The 24,673-nt window shown below is 40.3% G+C and overlaps 1 protein-coding gene across 1 annotated transcript in view; it reads left to right on the plus strand.

Moving 5' to 3' along the window:
- The first annotated feature begins 433 nt into the window (after positions 1–433).
- Positions 434–24,673, plus strand: part of LOC144695081 (poly [ADP-ribose] polymerase tankyrase-2) — a 92,751-nt gene continuing 68,511 nt past the window's right edge. Inside the window, exons 1-6 of the mRNA XM_078565995.1 lie at positions 434–761; positions 14,445–14,669; positions 19,734–19,829; positions 20,373–20,409; positions 23,120–23,195; positions 23,968–24,062. Of these exons, the coding sequence (XP_078422121.1) occupies positions 614–761; positions 14,445–14,669; positions 19,734–19,829; positions 20,373–20,409; positions 23,120–23,195; positions 23,968–24,062 (677 nt within the window). The 5' untranslated portion in view covers positions 434–613. The remainder of the gene's footprint in view (positions 762–14,444; positions 14,670–19,733; positions 19,830–20,372; positions 20,410–23,119; positions 23,196–23,967; positions 24,063–24,673) is intronic.

The raw sequence follows: 24,673 nt of genomic DNA on the forward strand, positions 1-24,673 counted from the left end.
CCCCCCCCCCTCTTCTTTCCCCCTTCCCCCCTCTTCTTTCCCCCCCCCCTCTTCTTTCCCCCCCCCCTCTTCCTTTACCCCCCCCCTCTTCTTTCCCCTCCCCCCCCCCCCCCCCCCTTAAACCAGCTTATATTTCACCCCTTTCCTATTTCTACTTAGTTCTGTTGAAGGGTCATGAGGACTCGAAACGTCAACTTTGCTCTTCTCCGCCGATGCTGCCAGACCTGCTGAGTTTTTCCAGGTATTTCTGTTTTTGTTTTGGATTTCCAGCATCCGCAGTTTTTTGTTTTTATTACAAACTTACTCTCTCCAGGTCTGCGAGCGAATGGTAACAATACCGCGCATGCGCCTTTCCCTGACGGCCGCCGGCAGCTCTGGTCACGTGACGCTGTGCCTGGCCGGCTCCGGCCGGGAGGTGGGGCGCACGGGACAAAGGATCGGGCGGCGCTCGAGCGGCGCCTGTTGGTCGTTTGGGGGCCGCCATGTCTGCGCTGCGGCTTCTGGTGGCGTAGAGCGGGGCTTAGCTCCTCCTCAGTGAAGTCCCGTCGGTTTGCCCCGGGGGTGACTCCCTGCCTCCAGCTTGCCGGGGGTGGGGGAGCAGTAAGCGATTCCGATGTCGGCTCATCAGGACCCAACCAGGGAGCTGTTCGAGGGCTGCAGGAACGGGGATGTGGCCCGGGTGAGGAGGCTGCTGAGGGCGGACAATGTGAACGCCAGGGACACGACAGGACGCAAATCGAGCCCTTTACATTTTGCTGCAGGTAAAAATAAAGCTGTTCCCCCGCCCCGCTCCTCTGGTAGGGCGGCGTTGGCCAAAACAGCTGCTCAGATTAATTTTCTCAGACGTGAAGTTGCCATTTTCTTTTGTTTTTTTTTTCCAATTTTTTTTTTGGATTTCTCATTTACGCGTCGAGCAGAACTTGTCCGTTTCTGTGCATTCACCACCCCAACAACAGCTGGAGTTGCTGACTGCAGAGGTTTTGAAATATATACAAAAGCAAAATATTGGAAATGCTGGGGTGCTATTTTGCCATTCACACCTCCTCTTGACACATCTTTTGTTTCTTTGTTTGTCCCATTGCTACTTACTTTAGCCCTGCGCCACAAACGATTCTTATTTAATCTCTCCTCTTTTCCAGTTGATCACAGCCTTCCCTTTTGTTCTTTTTCACACCCATCCCCCTCTTCGCTTGCTTAAAACCTATTACATTTTTAACTTTCCCAGTTCTGATTAAAGATCAGAGTCCTGAAACGTTAACTTCATTTCTTTCTCTGCAGATGCTGCCTGAGCTGACTATATTTCCAGCATTTTCTTTTTTAATTTTAAAATGTATGTATCGGTTTGGTATTTACTACTTTTGGAGTCCATGTCATTTATTTAGAGCTTTTGCTTCTTCAGCTGCTAATGTTTTCAAGAAGGGAAAAACCAAGATGCAAACTGTTCATTTTTGCAAATATCCCTGCATTTTGGATACATGGGCTGCACTGGTTCATGAGGACAGCACTCCATTACTTTCTCAAGGGTAATTAGGGATAGACAATAAATGCTGGCCTAGCCAGTGATACTCCCATCCCATGAATGAATTAAAAAAATTGTAAATATCCCTGCATTTTGATCAGAGGACATGCAAACACAGTATAATATGTGCACTGAAACAAGATGCAGAGTTTTTTGGCAGCAGTGCACCTGCTGTAATACTGTTCTCACAATATGAATACAAGTGATCACTTTGGAGTTTGACAGAAAAGTGTTAAGAAACTGAAGAAGTTTGAATTTTCATTTAAAAAATTAGGAAATCCATTTAATTCAGCCAGCCCTAAATCCCATGTAGGTCATCTGGACAGTCCAGTTAGCTCATAGCACTTGTCTTACTATATTGCCTGGGAGATATTACTGGTGGGACTCAACTGCAGTATTCTCTGTCTGACCATCATCTCAGCTGATAAGGACTTTTTTTGCTGCTTAAATGTTATAACTTTTTACATATTGACATTTCAGGACATACTTCAGATTTATATAATTCTCAGAATTGCAAATTATTATACAATAGCCTTGAATTTTCTGCCATGGTAATGTGTACCTGACGGCTGTGGTCAATTACAAATGTGGTAATGTGTACCTGACGGCTGTGGTCCAAAAATGCACCAAGACCTTTTTAGTATATGGACAGAAGTGTTAGAATTAACATAGGTGGTTTATTTGAGAAATTAAAACGGCTCTATTGGTGGCTCTACTCCTCCTTGGAATGATAATGGAGGGGGAAGAGAATAAAAGCCAGGAGGTCCGGAAAGTGATGCACCATCAGCAGAGGCAGCACCTTGTAACCCAAGTACCCAGCCTTCGCTGATGCTCAGGAGGTATGAGAAACTACACTTTAGAAAAGACACCAACTGCTGATTCTGTATCTGGCTCCACAATGACTTAAGGCTTCAGACCATAAATGATAGAGCCTTACCTGTAGAATTGTAATTGACCACAGCTGCCAGGTTTTATGGGTTTGGATCCTTCCGGGTATCTACAAGATGTGGGATTGGTGAAAGGCCAGTGAGGGCCTGTATTCAGCAGTTAACTGATCTCATTTTTCATATGACTTGAGAAGTGGATCAGATTTGGAATGTCTGTAGTGGAGAAAAGGCAGAGGGCATTAAGTTTTTATAGGATTTCTGGCTTCCACAGAGTTCTGGGGGCAATCAATGGAATAATTCACTTAAGAATCCACAAAGCTATACAAACACAAAGGGCTACCACTCCCTCAATGTTCAGGATGGTCTGCGATGGCTGGCTGCCCATCCTGTGCTGAAATTTCAGTGCCTGTCATACTGTATTCATAGTGTGAAACTTTCCATATCTCACAAGTATAGGGATTGAGGCTCAGTGGAAGGATGGATAGTGGGAGGTGTTTAACATGATCATCAGATGCCAGAGAGCCACTTGAAATACCTGGACCAGTTTGAGGTGTTCTCCAATGCTCTCTAGAGAGAGTAGTAAGGATAGTTGTGCAGGGCACAGCACATGAAGACTATGCTGTGACAGGTGAAGTAACCAATTGATTGAATATCCTTGCCTGCTGGAGCCAAGGGATGACAAATGTCTTTAGGAGACATTGCATAAAGAGAGGGGGGGTGTGGGGTTTGGGGGGTAAGGGGGGGTTGTGTGGGGTAGGGTAGGGGGTTGGGGTGTGGGGTAGGGTGGGGGGGTGTAAACACAGCTTGTAATGCAAACTTTTAATCAGTGGATTCTTCCACAAAGTTTGTAACCAGAAGAAAGGCTACACACAGCTCTATTCAATTTCAACGATAGTTTAATCTTTCTTTTAACTTGGCAGCAATAACACTTCAGAAACAAAGTATTCATTCAATAAGCAGAAAGTGGATGGTTGCAATCTTCCAGCCAGGCTACCTTCCTTTTCCTGACAAAGGGCAGCATTTTCTGGTTGGCGAGTGGGGGCGGGGCCCGCTTGCTGACGCATAAAATGAACGTCCCAACGTCACCCTGTGTCATTTAGATTTCCAGTTTGGCGGGCGCGCAGCTGACTCGGCTGCGCACCCGCCGACCTGTCAACAGCCTATTAAGGCCATTAAAAAAGTAATTAAAATGTCTAATAGACCTGCCTGTCCAACCTTAAGGTGAAGAGCCCAGGCAGCCTTCAGAAAAAACATGAAACCTCATTCACGGGCAGGATGAGGTTTCATGAGGGATTTAAAATTTGTGTTACGTTTTTAATAAAAGTAATTGACATGTCCCAGCTCATGTGACAGTGTTACATGAGGGGACTTATAAAATTTTTCTAATCCTTTTATAACCTTTTTAAAGGTAACACTGATCTCCTTGAGTCAGCACTTCGCATCAGTGAGATCTGTGTGCTCAGGGAACCCCCCCCCGTGCCCGCACAGGGAGCGCACAGTGCTTCCGGGTGGACGTCACGCTAGGTGGGCCTTAATTGGCCCGCCCACATAAAATGGCGGCATGCCCCCAATTGGGGGCGCCAGTCGGGAGCCTGCCTGCTCGGGCCAGCTTCCGCACAATGCCCCCACCCCAATGGGGGGGAAAAATGCTGCCTGAGGAAAGAGTTGGTAGTAGAGATGGAAATTAAATTCAGCCTTTCAGCATCCCCACTTGTCAGAGGTGCCTGGATGAGCCCCTCAGCCAACTGCAGGGGTTGTAAGGTGGCCAAAGCTGGGAACTGAATTTCCAAGGGTACTCGATATTTAGGAAGGACAGGCAAAAAGGAAAAGGAGATGAGGTGGTGGTGTTAGTAAAGGATGACAGTGCAATAGTGGGAAAAATATTGGCTCAGAAAATCAAGATGTAGTATTAGTCTAGGTGGAGCTAAGAAGCAACAAGGGGTGGAAAACATTAGTGGGAGTTATCTATAGGCCTCCAAACAGGGTGTGGCATTAAACAGGAAATTAGAGATGCTTGTAGCAAGGGCGTTACAGTGATCATAGGTGACTTTAATCTACATATAGACCGGACAAATCAAATTAACAATAATACTGTGGCAGATTAATTCCTGGAGTGTGTACGAGATGTCTTTTTCAGACCAGTATGTTGAAGAATCAACTGGGAACAGGCTATCCTAGATTTGGTATTGTGCAATGAGAAGGGGTTAATTAATCTTGTGTGGTGTCCTTTAGAGAAGAGTGACCATAACATGATAGAATTCATCATTAGGATGGAAAGTAAACTAGTCTAATCCGAAACTAGGGTCCTAAATCTAGACTAAAGGAAACTATGAAGGTATGAGGGTGAGTTGGATACGATAGATTGGGGAACTTTGTTAAAAGGCGTGACAATGGATAGTCAATGGCTAATACTTAAGGAACAAATGCAGGTAGTACAAAAGTTATACATTCCTTTCTGGCGCAAAACGCAACAGGAAAAGCGGCCCAACTGTGGCTAACAAAAGAAATTAAGGAAAGTATTGGATCCAAAGAGGAGTCATATAAAGTTGCTAGAAAAAGTAGCAAGCATGTGGTTTGGGAGCAGTTTAGAATTCAGCAAGGGAGGATAAAGAGGTTGATCAAGAGGGGAAAAATAGAGTCAGAGAGTAAACTTGCAAGGAACAAGTATGTAAAAAGAAAAAGATTAGTGAAGACAAACGTAGGTCCCTTCTAGTCCGCAACAGGAGAATTTATGATGGAGAACAAGGAAATGGCAGAGCAATTAAGCAACTACTTTAGTTCTGCCTTCACAGAAGAAGACATTAATAACTTCTCAGAAATGCTAGGGAACCAAGGATCTAGTGAGAAGGAGGAATTGAAGGAAATTGGTATTAGTAAAAAAAAATAGTGCTGGAGAAATTAATGGGACTGAAAGCTGATAATCCCCAGGGCCTGATAATCTACATCCTAAGGTACTGAAGGAGGTGGCCATGGAAATAGTTAATGTGTTAGTTATCATCTTCTAAAATTCTATAGATTCTGGAATACTCCTGGCAGATTTGAGGGTGGCAAATGTAACCCCACTACTAAAAAAAAGCAGAGGGGAAGAAAACGGAATTACAGACCAGTTCACTTAACATCAGTAGTAGGGAAAATGCTAGAGTCTATTATAAAGGATGTGATAACAGGACACTTAAAAATATCAACAGGGTTAGACAAAGTCAGCATTGATTTATGAAAGGGACATGATGTTTGACAAACCTCCTGGAGTTTTTTGAGTATGTAACTAGCAGAATAGATAAAGGAGAACCAGTGGCCGTGGTGTATTTGGATTTTTGGAAAGCTTTTGATCAAGTCTCACATAAGAGGTTAGTGTGTAAATTAAAGCACGTGGGATTGGGGGTAATATATTGGCATGGATTGAGAATTGGTTAGCAGACAGGAAACCGAGTAGGAATAAATGGGTCTTTTTAAGAGTGACAGTTGGTGATCGGTGCTTGGGCCCCAGCTATTCACAATATATTTCAATGATTTGAATGAGGGAACCAAATATGATATTTCCAAGTTTGTTGATGATGCAAAACTAGGTGGTAATGTGAGTGCGTAGGAGGATGTAAAGAGGCTTCAAGCTGATTTAGACAAGTGAATGGGCAAATACATGCCAGATGCAGTATAACGTGGATAATTGTGAAGTTACCCACTTTGGTAGGAAAAACAGAATGGCAGAGTATTATTTAAATGATGATAGATTGGGAAATATTGATATCCAAAGGGACCCGAGTGTCCTTGTACACCAATCACTGAAAGCAAGCATGCAGGTGCAGCAAGCAGTTAGGAAGGCAAATGGTATGTTTGCCTTCATTGCAAGAGGATTTGAGTACAGGAGCAAGGATATCTTGCTGAAGCTGTACAGGGCCTTGGTGAGACCACACCTGGAGTATTGTGTGCAGTTTTGGTCGTCTTAAGAGAGGATATACTTGCCATAGAGGGAGTGCAGCGTGCGCCCCCAGACTGATTCCTGGGATGGCCTACGAGGAGAGGAGAGATTGGGCTGACTAGGCCTGTATTCACTGGAGTTTAGAAGAATCAGAGGGGATCTCATTGAAATGTATAGAGTTCTGATATGGATGGACGGACTGGATGCAGGGATGATGTTTCCCCTGGCGGGGTGGGGGTTGGGGGGGGGTGGTGGGGTCTTGAACAAGGGGTCACAGTCTCAGGCTTTGGGGTAGGCCATTTAGGACTGAGAAGAGGAGAAATTTCTTCACTCGAGGGTGGTGAACCTGTGGAATTCTCTGCTACAGAAGGCTGTGGAGGCCAAGTCACCGAATATATTTAAGAACGACATAGATTTCTAGACACCAAAGGAGTCAAAGGGTACGGGGAGTGAGCGGGAGTATGGTGTTGAAATAGAGGATCAGCCATGATCACATGGAATGGCAGAGCTGGCTTGAAGGGCCAAATGGCCTACTCCTATTTTCTATGTTTCTGTGCTCCTCCGCACCATCTTCCAGTGAAAGCAGAACCAAAAAGGTGGTGGTGGCCAAAGTAGTGGTGATAGCATACATTTGGCTATGTCGAGATGAGAGCCTAGATCCTACAAAGCCTGAGACTGAAAGCCAAGTCATTCTCTGCAGGTGGTCACTTAGCCTTAACCACCAATGTGCTCTTACCAATTTTTGCCTGGGTGACCTACTACATGTCTCAATGCAACAGCCCCCACCACCTAGATTGTTGCCCCCAGTTCTAATGTTGATCTGATAAATCCAGAAGCATTGGAGAGCATGCCCACAAAAAGCATCGGTTATTGCTGATGGATCTCAAGTCTTCCTGCCCCTCTGATGTTCCACGAAGAGGCAGATACTGATGAAGGCCTACAGCTACTAACTCTCAGTAGCTGTTTTCTAGTCTCCCCCTCCAAAGAGGTGACATTTCCTCTGTCTCCCTATTCCCCCCCCAATCAAATCTTGATACTGGAGAGCTCACCAGGCATAGGGGCACTCCCTTGCCTTGGTGCATTGTGACTTTGCTTACAGAGGTGAGGCATATTCCAAAAACGTGTGAAAGTATGTTGCTTTGGTTTTCCATTGTCTCTTCGAGCAGCTCAATATGGATAATTTGTTTTACAAAAGACAGTTCCTCAGCTGTTTTCTCTCTCCTTGCACCATTGCAGAGATACACCTTTGCATTATAGGTAGAATAAGGCTTGGACCCTGCCTGGAGATAGCAAATGGAGATACTAACTTGGTTGTAGATTCTTCTCTTCTTACCATCCACTGCGGCCTAGCAGTTCCACCCCTCCTTGTGGGTAGTCCGAGCTGAGGTTTGAGAGCTGTGCGTCTTTACCCACAGCCACCCTCCCCTGGGCTGCTTGCCCTCTCCTTGGCATTGTGCACCATATTACCCTGCAAAAACAAAAATAGGGAAAAACTAGGTGTGCAGTTATTTTGGTGTGTGGGGCAACTGAAAATGCTCCTGGCCTATATTTTTGGATGGTATGGGATTTAGTGTAAATCAGCTAGTTCTGCCTTAGACTTAATGTGGAAATTTGGGAAATTCCAGGCCATGGAGTTGAGACCAAGTCTTTACATCAGGTTTGTCCAACCTTTACGCTCGAGGGGCCATATTTACATATTTTTCTCACTCAAGGGACCGATGAGCAAATTTTAGAAAGATAAGGTTTGGCACAACAATAAACTCAATTTCAAAAAAAAAGCTGAAGTTTTAAGGAAAGAAACAGTTGCTGAGCAAAAGTACAGCAATGCCATAGTAAATTGTTAATTTAAAAAAGAGTAATTAATAAAAATGACCAGAATGTGAGACGGTCTGTGTGTGGGTGCCAGGCTCACTCTGTTTCAGGGTGCTCACTCGCTCACCCTCACCCAATGAGTGGGTGCATGTGTATGTGTTGGTGCCTGGCGGTGAGCGTGAGTGAGAAACCTGAAACTGGCCGCAAGGCAGACTTGCACTCTGCTGCCCGTCCCAACCCCCCTCCCTGTCTCTTGCATTTCCCCCCACCCCCAACGCTCAGTCTCCCACATGCCCGCTACCCCCCCATGTGCCCGGCCACCCACCCCTTGCGTGCCCGCTTCCCCATGCTCCCACCCACCCCTACACACACACTTAGTCTCTCGCAGTCCCTCCCCACGCACTCAGACGCACTCTCCCCTCGTCCGTCGTGTGTCCCCCCCTGCCTCTGCCGACACCCAGTCCCTCTCACTCTTTCCCCACCATGCTCATCTCAGCGATTGATTGGCTACCCTGATCTGGTTCACTCTGTCTCCTCAACTGGTTAACTGAGTACTTTGTCTATCAGCCAGCATCTGATCTACTGCCCCTTGCTTGTTCAGCCAGCATCTGATCTACCACCCCTTGCTTGCTCAGCTGTGCTCAGGAGACCATTTAGGATTGTTATATTTGCTTAGCTACTTGAGAGAATTACATTATGGATAAAATAACCAATTTATTAAATCATCTTGGGCTGTTTTCACAGATCTGTTTCATAACAGTCAATGATAAAGTCCTTTGGGATACATTGCATTTTTATGCTCAAGCCTTCAGATGTTCTAATTCAGTAACCGTGTTCCTAAATGTATAGATTGGGTGTTTCCTTTCTTGAGTTTTTGCTTGAGCAGTTCAAATGTTCAATCATACATGTCAAAAATCTCCTTTATACAATCATAATTCATGCCTGCTTAAATGACATGAGAAAATGTTGTGCTTTCCCCTTGGTAAAGTTACCAGATTGCTGGCTTCTATGTTTTTGTCCACTTGGTGACAAGCCAGCAATTCAAAAGCTTGTAATTTGGTACATGAAACATCTTTAGTGGCAATCTAATTGATGCACCTTTGAACAAGTGAACGTAAGAAATTTCAAATCTTCCTAAGGTTTCTGTCCCAACATAGCTGTTGACAATGTCTATCTCAGGGAAAAGACTTAGGTGTGAACTAGACAGGTATTTGTTACCCATCCCAAGTTGCCCTTGAAGTTGCTGGTGAGTCACATCTTGAACTGCTGCTGTCCATCTTGTGCAGGTACACCCACTATGCAGTTAGCAAGGAGGTTCTGGGGTTTTGACCCAGTGACGGTAAGGAATGGCGATATAGTTCCAAGTCAGGATTGTGAGTGACTTGGAGGGAAGCTTGTAGTTGGTGGTGTTCCCATGCACCTCCTGCCCTTGTCGTCCTTGCTGATAGAGGTTGTGCATTTGAAAGGTACTTGGTGAATTGCTGCTGTGTGCCTTGTAGATGGTACACATTGCCATTGTTGAGGAACTGAATGTTTAATGTGGATAGGATGCTGAAAATGTAGGCTGCTTTGTCCTGGATGGTGTCAAGCTTCTTGAATATTGTTGGGGCTGCACTCACCCAGGCAAGTGGGGTGAGTATTAGTATCACCTTACTGACTTGAACCTTGTAGATGTTGGACAGACTTTGGGGAGTCAGGAGGTGAGTTACACTCTGCAGAATTCCCAGCCTCTGGCCTGGCCTTGTAACCCCAGTATTTGAGTGGTCCAGTTAAATTTCTGGTCAATGGTAACCCCCAGGTGGTTGATGGTGGGAGATTCAGTGATGGTAATGCCATTGAATGTCAAGGGGAGATGGGTAGATTCTCTTGTTGGAGAAAGTCATTACCTGGCACTTGTGTGACATAAATGTTACTTGCCACTTATCAGTCTAAGCCTGAATGTTGCCCAGAGCACAAACTGCTTCAATATCTGAGCAGGCGAATGTCATCAGCAAACAACCATGGAACAGTAGAGAACGTTGGGAAATTACAATTTTGGTGATTCTCTAGGATAAATTGGAGAAACCTATGCTCCAGAACTAGTGAGAAGTGAAACCATGGCAGGCTTTTGGCCCAAACTTAGGGGAGATAGCAGCTGAGGCATGGGTTTTCCAGCTTAGTGAGGAATTGACTACCGCTTTTAATTGATACATTTATTGCCGAGAGTTGGCATTTAGGCCACATATGACCTAGAACAAAGAAATTTTTTTTTAAATAAGGGAGATGTTACATTATGTTAACACAGTGTAACTTTTGCGGGAGAGGACAGTTGCTACTGGAATCACTTGGATACAATCCTCTATTTTTCAGTTGATTATTTTTAAGAATGTAAGATTCTTCCTCATTTTTAAGCACCAGACTGATATTGAAATAAGGAGAGTTAAAAGCAGAGTTGCTTTATGCTAATGGTATTCACTAGAAAAATAGTAAGGGCCAGTTGGTATATTGGAAAATTTTAATAGGTTGCAAGTAGATTTAATACTTTTGTTGTGATTTATTTCTTCAAAAATATATCTTTGTACAAAAAATGCAAAAAAAATATTGTAAAAGACAAACACAATAATTATACGCAGTCTGCCATGTTTGATCTAACCAAGATTAAATGTACATTGAACATACCTTTTCTACTTATACACGGCGCCCTTGTCTTCTGGTTGTGGTAGTTTATGTTTTAGCTTTCATCAGCGAATGATCTTAATATCTGTTAATTACTTATTCTCTCTCTTATTTTACAGCTATTCTTTGTTTAGCACTCCTAATGTGTTTCTGAAAAACAGTGTGCTAAACCAAAATCACTTTCCCATAATTCCACCCTTATTAGATGGTTTTTATGTTCCTGACCTATAATTTTTGCATTAAAAACCTATGGGCTGCCTTGAACTTTAACTTGGCCTTAAAGTCTTCTTACTAACTGTTAATGACCTACTAACTCTTTTCACTCTCTGCTTCCCTTGCTCAAACCCTCACTGAGCAAGGGCTTGGGAGATGGGCAGTGAGAGGGAAGCAGGGAGCGAGAGGAGCTGGGAATCAGAGGATCAGGGAGGGAAGCGGCATGTGGGAAGGTTGGCAAGTGGGCCGCAGGAAAGACAATTATGTGCCATGTAGTGAATGTCATTGTTTTATGCTGTGGATATATTCTCCTAAGGACTTTGTTCTGTCCAGGATAAGACTGATTTTCTGCAAAATGTACCAACTATTTCCGTATAAAGATTCTAGAAATGAAGGCTGACATCAAAGCCTTGATAATGAAGCTAAGTTTGATTTTTAGAAAACTGTTTCCATGTTAGCCTGAGCTACATAGCCCGTGGAAGATCAGCCAATCTACAAATTCACCAAAAAGGCAAAATTACTGAGCTGCATGAAGGTACTCATTAAATTGAGCCAACAGACATTAGCAATTTCTTTTTGAAAGTTTGCCATGGATGCCTTTGCATCCTCCATGAAACTGGAGTTTCTGTTATTGATGGCAGTGAAATTATTAAAGTTTGCCTGTACGGTGTTTTCAGCACCTCACATTTGGAGGCCAATAGTACCACTGAGCGTATAAATCTAGGCATGGCAATGAGACAGATGCATGCAATGAGACAGATGCCTCTGCAGATTCTTTTTAAGAAGTTCTCACTTATGGATTTGTCATCTGATGGGCTTCAGTCTATATTTAAGAACAAAAAGATTTGAATACAAGCACACTGTAAAGCTGCTAATATTTTACCTGAAAAGGATTGACATTGACTAAGCTTCCACCCCATAACTTGGGGGCTATTACTGGATGTATGTGCTTCAGTCAGCTGGTCCATCACTTGTAAGAGAGACAGCCATTGAATGCTTGTATGTATTTTATGTCTAGTTATGGCTCCAAAGGATTCCTATGGAAGTAGGGCAACTTAAAGCCATTGAAGTTGAGTTAAATCACCTTAACAGCTAAGTTCTTATTCACACATTTAACAATATTAAAAATATCCTGCAAAGTGCATGGCTCATGACCAGCTGAAGGCTCAATTTTTCTCAATTTTTCAGGACTTATTGTTGAGCAATTAAAGAGTTTCTAGTTCCAATGTTCAGATCCAATTCCAATTTTCTTGGAACTCAAAAAACAGAAAATACTTCAGCCTCCCTCTAAAATCTGTTGGCACTGATGTTTGCAAATACTCTGGATACTTCAAGCTATCTTGACATAAAGAAAGGGCAATGTTATAATCATAGAAGGATTAAGATGCTTGGATCTGATTGAGTGCCTAGTCAAACATCTTGAAGGTGTTATGCTGCTAGCAAGTGCTGTCCCTCATCTGCTCAATGAACAATTCACTTTTGCCCTTATTAAAATAAGCAAATCACTAGCTGCCTTCTTTGGAGAGCTTTTAAATCCTTAATTGCAAACATCTTAAACTTGCTACATCTGCCATCCAGTGGATTGCTGTAATAGATGTAGGAAATGCTGTAATTGGAATATTATCAAAGGAGAGAAAAGTACTGCAGTGAATTCTGTCACTGATCAGTCTTAACCGAACAATTTCATAGTAGTTAGAATCAGCTACAAAATAATCAAAGTATGTTTACAGCACAGGAGGTTGTCACTTGGCCTATTGTGTCAGTGTCTGCTCTCTGCGAGAGCAACGTGGCTACTTGCATTCACTATAGCTCTTCAAATATCTTCTCTTCGGGTGCTTATCCCATTCCCTTTTGAAAGATTATGATTGAATCTGCCTAAACCACACTTTCAGACAGTGTATTCCAGATCCTAACTAGTCAGTGTTTTGAAAATTAAAAGTTTTTCTTCATATTGCTAAATTACCTTAAATTGGTGTCCTCTGGCCCTCAGCCCTCCCAACAATGGAACAGTTTCTCTGCTCTGACAAATCTCAGCCTTCTCTGATGAGAGCAACCCCAGCTTCTCCAATCTATCCATATAACTGAAGTCTCTCATCCCTGGGACAATTTTCTTAAACCTTTTCTGCATCCTGTCTAAAGCCTTCACATCTTTCTTAAAGTGCCCTGCCCAGAATTGGGCACAGTACTCCAGTTGAGGCTAAGCCAGTGTTTCATAAAGTTCATCATAACTTCCTTGTTTTTGTACTCTATGCCTCTATTTATAAAGCCCAGGATGCTGTTTATCTTTTTAACCACTTTATCTATGTTACTAAAAACATCTACTGACTGTCTTGCTTCCATTTTCCTATGTAAACTGTAGCCTGGCATAGCATTGTTTCAGCCTTTGTCAAGTAGGTGGTGATGTACACTTTGCCAATTGCTTACGTTACCTATTTAAAGTGACTTTTCAGAACACGTTGTTATCGCCTCAAACAGAAATTCAGAATCTCCTTTCCTGATAACCATCTGAGGCCCTACTTCTATTTGTTCCTCACCTGACTACCAATTCTTTGCAACTTTCTCTGCTGCTTTAAGCTCCACTCCTCTGTGTTGCATCTCTGGAAGCTCATTTTTCACCCATGTCAGCCTTGCTTAGTCTCCTGCCAGCTAGCCATTTCACTCCCCACTGTAGCTAATATCATCTTCATGTACATATCCCTTTGTCCTGTTCCCTGGTATTGGTGCTGCCTATTGTGCTATACTCACTGCCTTCCTGCCACAGTTCACAGACCATCAATTTCACTGACTGTTTACCCTGCTTGCCCTCAGCCTCACTTTAAAAGTCCTGGCCTTAACAGTGAATCAGCTGTTAAAATACATTGCAGGCTTAATTTGTAAAAGGCTTACCTGTTGCTTTGGAAAAGTTCTTTTAAAAAGCGATTCCTTGGCCTTAACAGTAAAGGAGTGAAGGAAGTTTGATAATACCTAAGTTTTGAATTTATGCAAGAATTTAGGCACAGTGTTTAAGTTAGAAATTACCGTAACTATCGATTTAAAATGTACTGCTTCTGGAGGCAGTTTAAGTTTTTTTCCTCATCTTCATGGAAGATAGCATGCCTACAATTTGCTTTAATAAATAAACCATTTAAAATTAAATGATGTTTCAGAAATGCAATTGATTTGCTGTTTAGCTTTCATTTGTGCCACATTGTTGCATATCAGCTCAAATTTGTTTTGGCAAATGTTTTTGCTTCAGAAATTAGGCAAAACATACTTTTAGGAGTATGTTTTTTCAACTGTAAAATATCCTTGTGACTCATGGTTATTTGAGACTTGTAGTCAAATAAACATTGAAAGAAAAGTAATCAAAGGACTAAAGAAAAGATACTTTTTAGATGATTACTTCAGGACACCTTAAATGTGATTACTGTGATAACTTATGACTATATATCAATCTCTTTAGGATTTGGACGGAAGGATGTAGTTGAATTTTTGCTTCAGAGTGGTGCCAATGTCCATGCAAGAGATGATGGAGGCCTTATTCCTCTGCATAATGCCTGTTCATTTGGTCATGCAGAAGTTGTCAATTTGTTGCTGTGTCATGGCGCTGATTCTAATGCTCGAGATAATTGGAACTACACACCTCTCCATGAAGCTGCTATCAAAGGCAAAATTGACGTATGCATAGGTAGGCTTTTCTGCAACTTTCTTCAGTACAAGAGAATTTTGTTAGGTATGTTTTCTTTTCTATGGTTTAATAGTCTCTTCATGAAGGCTATTATACTTTTATAATTATCTGTAGTTATAGAAGGTGGTTGTAATTGGATCTTTGAATATCAATAAAAAACAGGTGTTTGAATTCTTTATTGACCTTGACACATACATTTTTAATTAGCAACATTAATGTGGTTTGATAAAGCATGATTCAGTAATTCATATTCTCACCAGCATATAACTTATTTCTTTAAAACTGTTTTTCTAGTATCTAGCATTGAATTTTTGTTTGGCCAATAGTCATTCTGCATGTATTTTTAATACCAGATCCTACAAAAAAAATTAATTACCTCAAATGCTGTGGAACTTTTCTAATTTACTGGTCAGGATTTGTGATAAGCTGGTTAACTTCTCTGGGTGTTCTGGGGCTTTTAACTCTGGATGCAGCAGCAATCACCCTAGACTAAACTCACTAGGGTGATCTGCTAAGGTGGCAGGCGTTAGTGAACCCGAGAAGTTTATTCTGCAGTTATGACTGGCTGTGCAAGACCTGCTTGCGAACGCTTTTATGTGCAATGTAAAAGCAGCTTATAAAGTGATAATTGAACAAAAATAAATTAAATAAACATTTTTTTAAGGAGGAAAGATGCAAGGAATATTGTAGATATAGTATGCTGTTTTAAAAAAAATCAGTATGTTGCAATTACACTTAGATAAATACTAATTTTGCCTAGTTACAGTGCTTTAAAACTCCTTTCACTCCATGGTGATTATTGTTTGACTTTGAGTAGCACATACCTGGGTATATACAAGCTTTCAATCTTTTAAAGAAGTGGACTGTAAAGTAATAGTTTTTGAAATTATACATTTTAAAAGCATCTATTATTTTATAGTGAACCTATTTCAATGGTTGGTTGAAAGTGAACTGTTTATTTGAAAACTCTTTAAAAAGGGGGAAAAAATGCCCATTTCAAGCACTAAGTAGAAAGTAAATTCTACATGTAGAGGAGTGGAATGTATACATCATTTAGAAGCCAGTTGTGCCTTTTTTTACAGGCTAACAAATTGAGGCAGACTAGTTTTAAATAAGAATTTAGGGCATTGTGAACAGGTGCATTTCTGTAAAACTAGTTTTACAAGGGGGGGGTGGGAAAACACATTTTTTGTTGTGAAATATATTCTTAAAATTCCACAAGATGTTTTACTTGTGGGATGTATCTTCATTCACTGGGACGAATGTGGAACTTGCTGTATGATTCAGTTGAGGTGAATGATATAGATGCATTTAAGGGGAGCACAGACTCTTGCACCTTGGTCAGATGGCTTCCTTTGTGCTGTAAATTCCATATAATTAGCATTTTTTTGTGGCAGAGTATCTTTCTCCAGGACCTGTTAATTTTTCTCAAGGGGACTGATTTATCCTAATAAGTATCTGCCCTAATTATGGTTGGTCTAAGCATTGGACATTTGTTGTGGGATTTTCATGTTGTTGCTTTTTACTTTGAACAACTATTTTCATGCAGACTAAATAAGAAAACTTGCTTCAAAATAACTTTGTTGTTTTATTACTTTAACTCGTGGGATAAACCTGGTTGTTAGTTCTATATGTAATATTTAAGCGCTTTGTACTACAAATTACAGGGTTGCAGGTGAGTAAAAGTATTGACATTTCATTAATCCCTAATTGGCATAGTTATTGGTTTTCAACTTTACAGCAACAGATTCTTTGAGTTTTTGGGTTGATCTGTATGCACTGACTTTCATACAATTCCTGTAGACTATGGGCAAATCAAATACCAATGAAGCATTTAATTGAAAGCCACAGAACCGAAACTGCAAAATGAACCCAATATGGATACTAAAATATCAAGTTCTTTGTACATGGAGATTTGCAACTGCACTTTCTTCATGAATGTTTACCCTGCTTTCATATGTTGAAGTATAATTGACTTTTTCCTTCACCATATCAGCTGCGATAGTATTTAATTATAGTTAATTACCGTAGTGAATAACACTGATTGTAGCAACAATAAAAAACTTGTATTTGCATTGTTTAATTTTTTAATCAAGTTGAATGTCAAGTCAAAAATTCAGATGTGTAAGTGTTTTCCAAACAAAAGGAGAACTACAAAGATGTGATGCCAAACAATCTCAACACAGACAGCTGCGAAGACCTGACATTTTTGGTGCACTGATACAACTGTCTTGAAGGTGCCGACATACTTTGAAACTTTAATGTGTTGATTGCACCAGGATAACTTATACCAGTAATTCTAAAGTTTTTATGCTGCTTTTTTTAAAGAAAAATGGAAATTCTTAATCTTGCTTGGCCATGGCAGGTTTAGATGCTGGAAGGAGGATGCAAGCACTGAAAAGGCGCAAGTCATCATGGAGCTCTGGCCAGTTTTGTGGGTTGGGCCAGCTTCGAGGGCAATTTTTTTAAAACTAGCGCAAAATACCTCAGAACTTGAGTTGCTCTGAATGTAATTTGAAATTCTGTGAACTCTTGAGCTGATTGCACCAATTTCAGATGAATTGTGCCAAATAAATCCAGTAAAGTCAAGCCGAAACTCCATGCCTTATGTTCTCAGTTCCTGAAATGTGTATGTCACTTCTCTTTCCACATCCACTAGCGCCATCTATTTCTCCTACCGATCTGCTCCTATTAGCTCAGGCTGCCATCTATGTAGGCTGTACCAAAGGATACATTTTTGATGGTAAGAGAACTCAAACATTTTCATGAGCTGCAAGAATGAATTGGTGCAGTCTGCACCAAATTCCATTGGTCTTATAATGCAGTGCCTTACACAGTTTCATGTAGGGTTTTAAAAATTTTAATAAAGTTTTTTTGGAAATTATGAGCATGTCCCAACTCATGTCATATGAGGGGACATGTAAGAGAAATTTTTCTTTTTATTAATATTTTTGAAAGTAGAGGCGATCTCCTTGAGGCAGCACTTAGCCTCAGGGAGATGAGTGAGCTCTTTCATGCGCATGCACAAAAGAGCGCACTCTCGATTTTAGACATTCCCCCCCGCCTGCACAGGGAGCGCAAAGCGCTTCCCTGCAGGCATCACGCTGGGCGGGCCAATGAAGGCCCGCCCACATAAAATGGCGCTGCACCTCCGATCGGGGGCGCTGATCGGAAACGCGCCCGCCTGTCAACCTCCCCCCCCCCCCCCCTCCCAAAATGGGGGGAAAATTCAGCCCAAGAGTGGAAGTTCTCACCAGCCACAAAATTTACCATTGCTTGCAGACTGGGGGTGCCTCAACAACACACCCTCTGGAAAAGCATAGAATCAGTGACAGCAACTTCTGGATTTCTGTGTTATTCTTTGCATGCCCAGAATTCCAGAAGTTGCTGTCTGTTTCAGTGGAATAAAGACTGTGAGCTCTAATGCTCTGGACCATTAAATTGTTTGCTGGTGTAGTGGTTATGCTACTGGACGAGTAACCCAGAGCCTGAACTAATAAGTCCATATCCCTCTAGAGCAGTTAGACAATTTGAATACAGCTTTAAAAATCTTCAAATTGATAACTCAGGTCAGCAGTGGTGACCATGTAGCTGTCAGATTGTTGGAATAGCCCAACTAGCTGACTGATATTCTTCGGGAAGGAAACTTGACGTCCTTACCCAGTTTGGCCTATGTATGATTCCAGTTCCACACCAATGTGGCTGATCCTTTAACTTCCTCTGAAGTGGCCTTGCAAGTCATAAGGTTGTATCACCACTTTTTCAAGCAACTATAGATGGGCAATAAATGACTGTCTTTCCAGCAATACCCACATTCCAAGGATAAAAAGTTCCAGTGGATTTTCACCGCAGCTTGGTTGAAAATGAAGCAATGCTTCAATGTGAGTTACACTGTTAACTGCTGCTTAAAACTTTGCTCTTTTTTTGGAGAAGAGCTGGTGGCTTTTTTGCTAATGTTACTATTTTTTGTCAATTTTCACTCTGCAGTTGCCTTTGACTCTACCAGTTTCCCAATATGCAGTCCCAGATTGGCAAAACTTTTGACCTTTGTCATGGCCTGTTTGAATAGGCCTTGGGTCCTATAGTTAAGGATCATTGGATTATGCAATGACGTATCTCATCACACAATCAAGAACCTACATTGGTTTACAATTATATACTGAGACAAGAAGTGGGAAGAAATGCTGATTCATTTTAGTCTTTAAATTTGTAATGGATTTCTAATCAAAATTGTAAATGTTACAACTGATGGTGAAAATAGCAAATTCATGCCTTGGGAAAATCTACTTTTAGAAATATTTGAGAAGGGGGAAGCGAGTTAAAAGTTCAAACCTTTTTCTGTAGAAATTATTAATATGCTTCAATCTGTAAGCTACTAGTGTAACTTTAGAATCAATGACTACCTAGCTCTCATGTTTATTGAAACTAATGTTTTAAGATATGAATCTGCATTGTGAATTGTATTTGCATCTGTATTTTTGCTTTGGAGGATTTGTGTTGGTGAGCTAATTTAATAGCAAATTTTATTGATCAATACATGGAAGTAGCATAAATTTATTATTGCTTGATGTGCCTCTATACTAGTTAAAATGGGTAGCACAGCCTTCAGACCAGAATGATTCTAGGGAAGGTGGAGGTGGGGAACCACCTCTTGAGGGGAGTATCCAATATTCCAAAAATTAAAGGAGGAGGAGAAGGATTATGGTTTCAGTATTTGAATTTTGAAGAGATTTTTTAAAACTGGGGGTGCTTTTCTGTACAGGTATTGTTTTTTCACTTTCTGAATAGGCACCGATTTCTCCAGGTTTGCTGCTGAGATGAGCAACAGACATTAACAATATTTATCATTGAAAACCCCCAGTGAAGCATCAGCCACAGGCTTAATGAGTAAATGCGGACACTCGTATTGTCATGGGAGTTTTCAGTGCATTTTGAAATGTAATATTGTGACATATTTTAATAATTATTATTTTATTGTTATTATTCTGTATAATACCAGTTGTTTTATTTAATATGCAAGTTTTATTTTCATTGGTGTCTTGACTTTCATCCTTTTTGTTACAGTTTTGCTTCAACATGGAGCTGACCCTCATATTCGGAATACAGATGGAAGAACAGCATTAGACCTGGCAGATCCGTCTGCTAAAACGGTATTGACAGGTGAGCTTTGAATTACTTAATGTTATACCTCTAAGTAATGGAGCACAATAACTAAAGTGGAAACACTAAGGTGAGTCATGTTGAAATTCCAGTGTGCTGAGTGAAACTAAGCAGAAGCAAGGAATATTTTGCTAAGCTGCTCTTGCACATCTCCTGGTTGCCATTTGAAGAGTGGCTTTAGTAAAGGCCTAAGGGTGTCCAAGTTGGGATAAGTGCATAATATAGTCCAGCTTGCATAACATATATTTTACAGAAATTGGAAAGAAATTAAACCGTTGCAAAAGCAGCAAAGAGGAAGAATAGTTTTATGCTCACGCTGCTATTTGGAACAGTAAATGCGAAATGGAATAGCGCAAGGCCATGGGGTATCTGGATATCTAGAAATGATACTTATATCTAAAAGACATTATAATGAATGTTGCTGAGTTTGCTTAATTTGAAACAAGGAAGCAAAATTTGAAAACTAATATAGGCGTTTTCAATCACTGAAGTTAATTTAATTTTTAAGTTGAAACATTTAACTGTTTAAATTACATTCTACAGGCGAATACAAAAAAGATGAACTGCTGGAGACTGCAAGGTACAGATACATCTTTTGAAAACTAGTTTAATATTTCTGTTTCCTGGTCAAGGGAATTAACTCAGCACTAATTGACAATCAGTCAATGTGTTTTTTTTGATCAATACTTAGGGCTGTGAATTTCAAAACCAAACTATGTCCCAATATTCATATAAGTTGTGCACTCCTAATAAATAAGAATACATAAGAGAGTTAATGTTAAATTTACAGTTAACTTTGGTTAGAACCCACTCGGAGTTTTGGTCTATATTATAAGAAGAATTTTGAGGCGCAGGAGATAGTGCTGAAAAGATTTATGATGATGTCACAAGAATATATAATTTACTTGAAACTGCTTGTAAAGTAGAATTCTTACAATGATCAGGAAAGGTCTGCTGTATTCCAATCTTCTCCCAATAATGTCACCCGTTTAATATTAAACTCAGAAGTTTAAATGATATTGCATCCTGTATAGTAAAACATGACGACATACATGCAACCATAGATTCTTGGATTTTGGTACTTTTTAAATATAAATTAAAGACTGTAATACTTAGTATATTTCACTGGTGAAGATGCATTCCTTTCACGAGCAACGAAGCTGGGAGCGAATTGTAAAGCAGATCCTTGGTGTATATATAAAATGTTTAGTTGGGAGTAATTGTAAGACACTATTTTATTAAGGGATTAAGTTTCACTATAAATTGCAAAATTACAAGTTCACAACTGAATGGCAAAATCTTTTTTAAAGAATATATGTTGTGGAACTTTGGGGGGAAAGGAGCTGCCATTTTGGGCGATGGCATTTGTTGTGAACACTAGCCAGTGCAATCTGTGTCATTAATGCATGGCAACATGCATGTCGAAGGATTTCAAGTTAATAAGTGATAATAGTTTGATTGCCAGCATTTAAGTATGACATATAAATGGGAGTATAATAATGTAGAAATAAGCCCAACAGCTACATGCCAGTTAGTTTAACTTTGGTGGTGGGGACACTTCTAGAAACAATAAATCGGAACACAATTTATAGTCAAGTGGACAAATGCAGGTTAATCAAGGAAAATCAGCATGGATTTCTTAAAGGAAAATTTAACTAATTTGTTGGAGTTTTTTGAAGAGGTAACAGAGAGGCAGACATGGGCTGAAAGGCCTCCTTCTGTAACAAGTCTGTGATGCTGTAATTGCTTGCCGTACTTGCATACTAACTTGTATTCCTTGAACGAGTATACCCAAGTCTCTCTGAACATCAACGTTTAGAAGTTTCACACTTTTTAAAAAAAAAAATCTACTTTCCATTCTTACGACCAAAGTGAATAGCCTCATACTTCTCCACATTATACTCCGCCTATCATCTTGTTGCCCATCCACTTAACCTGTCTGTACCTCTTTGCCCCGCTCTGTCCTCCTCACAGCTTACATTTCCACCTAGTGTGGTACCGGCAGCAAACTTAGATACATTACTTCGATGAAGAGACAGAGTAAATTAGATTGTAAATAGCTGAGGCCGTATCCCTGATCCTTGTGGCGCTAGTTACAGCCTGCCAACTTGAAAATGCCCCATTTATGCCTACTCTTCACTTCCCGTCTATTAACCAATCCTCTATCCACGCTAATATGACCTGCAACTCCATGAGCCGTTATATTCTTATTAACCATTTGTGTATCATATTATTGAACGCCTTTTGGAAATCCAGGTATACTACATCTACTGGTTCACCTTTATCTACCTTGCTAGTTACATCCTCAAAAAGGCTAATAAATTTGTCAACCACTATTTCCTTTTCATAAAACGATGTTTACTTTGTTTGATCATATCATGATTTCTTAAGTGCATTGTTAAGACTTCCTTTATACATTCCAGCACTTCCTGCTGACTAACATCGGGCTAACTGGCCTGTAGTTCCCTGTTTTCTCTCCCCCTCCTTTATTTTTGCATAGCGATGTTATATTTCCTAACTTCTAATCTGCTGGGATCGTTCCAGAATCTTGGGAATTTTGGAAAATCATAACCAGCGTATCCACTCTCAGGACGACCAAGAAAAAGATACAAAACAGTATGGGGGTTAAGACGTTGCATAACTTTTTTATAACTGATTGTGAAACTTCTTTATTTCACACTGCTTTCAATCCATGTGCGCTCAGTTCTCAGGATGTGAAATTGGTATTTGTATCCCAACAGTCCAATAATTAGAATGGTGACCAGGATCCTCATGGGTCACTCTGCTATGCTGAATTTAGAATACTCTGGGCTATCTTATTTGATTTAAATCAATATAGAAATATAGTTTTATGTCAGCTATGTTGTTTTACCTAGGTTAACTTTTGAGTTCTAATGGTATTTAATTTCAAAATGCCCTTGCATATAAGTGATGCTGTGTTGCACTTCTCCACATGGTGTCATCAGATCACTACATTAATAATGAGCTTTAGCATTTTCAGTACAGTGCATTTCGGTTAAGTGCGATGAAAGGCTTTAGTTTGTTTTCACTTAATGAAAACATGTAAAGCACAGAATGCTGTAATGTAAAAATTATTTGAAGAAAGATTTTTAGGCACTAATTATAAATGATCAATATTTACACGAGTTAGATTAATAAATAAAATACCTGCAATTCTGCAAATGGAAGCTTGAAAAGTGATCCTATAACAATTGATGCAAAAACTTCTGGATTTGTTATTCAATTAAGTAGCATAGAAAGAGGTATAATTTTAAAAGGTTTATTTCCAGGAATGGAAACGAAGAAAAGTTGATGTCCCTACTTACACCATTGAACGTAAACTGCCATGCAAGTGATGGTAGAAAGGTAAGAATTGCAATTGTTGCTTTTTGCTAGATAATGTACATGATGTCCTTGAATGTTATTTTTATTCCACTGAAAGAAACCTGTGTAACTTGATTATGGAATTGTTGCCTTTTGCTCAGGAATAGAAGAGCCGCCCCACTAATAGCAGAATAGAAGTCTAGGTTTTTGCTTGAAGGATGTAATAACCCTGTCAGGACTAAATGTATTAATTTGAGCTGCAGTATGACACACAAGTAGCCTTATGGACTGCTAAATACAACAAACACAGCGCTGATCCCAGTGACCAGCAACATTAACTGTTGTTCCATATGTGATTGTCTAAGCCCATTAATGGGATCACTTGAAATTTGTGCAGTTTTCTATCTGTAATATCAAAAAATGAACATAATTTAGTTAATGCATTTTAAAAAATAATTTCTATGGCTTCAATAGTTTTAAGTAGAATGAAGCTAGTGATGCCTAATAAATTGGTGCAGTGCTTTTGGTTGGGTCCTGTGTTATGCATAGACGATGAGAAATTAACATATGATTTCTTGGGGGGAGTGATGTGAAACAGTGGATGGGACTTGATTAGCAACATTGAGAACTGTAGCACTATAAATAATGAACCAAGCATCATTGATGGACTTTTAATGTTTTGTGTGGATCCATGAAGTAGTGTAGCAGACTTGAATCTAATTATGTAAAGAAAGATGTAGCACTTAACTATTCAAGTCTAACGTTTTATAAATTATAATTTTCCTAATTAAATATTTTCTTTATCTCTCCACAGTCTACACCTCTTCACCTAGCAGCAGGATATAACCGTGTTAAGATTGTACAGCTGTTACTTCAGCATGGTGCTGATGTTCATGCTAAGGATAAAGGGTAAGTATCTGCTTTAGTGCATCTCCCAGGCAGGCTTGGATGTGATGGGAAGCACTAACAGCTGTAGGTGTTAGTCAACATAAGGCTAAACCTTACAGCGGATCCTCCCCTTGACTCTAAGTTGTCTGCCGACATACTTTGTATTGTGAACTTTTAAAGAAGGTAGAAGATAAAAATCTAATGCACTACTTTGTATGCATGTTTCCATGAAAAATACAATTCCATTCCCAAATTACTAGAAAAAAGTCCCAGAATCCAATGCAACAAAAGGAAAGTTTGACTTTAATTTATCACGGTGAATCGGTCACCAAATTATATTCTGTGCATTTCAGCATAGACTCCTATTGATGCAGGACAGGGATTGGCAATCTGTCGCATGCAGCTTCTTGAGGTCTCATTTGCAGCTCCCAACCTTTATCAGCCAGTCGTCATTTTCATGAAAAAAATCTAGAAATATTAAGTCGGGAGAATGTCAACTTAAAGAACTAGAAGCTAACAGAATCTTCCTGTGGGTATCAAAAGTTAATTATAATACATTTCAAGATTTCAGAGAATTTTCTTAATGAAAATGGCATCATATTTGAAATAACCTATTCAGGTCGTATGTCTGC

Source organism: Cetorhinus maximus, chromosome 20 (genome assembly GCF_964194155.1).
Source record: "Cetorhinus maximus chromosome 20, sCetMax3.hap1.1, whole genome shotgun sequence".
NCBI lineage: Eukaryota > Metazoa > Chordata > Chondrichthyes > Lamniformes > Cetorhinidae > Cetorhinus > Cetorhinus maximus.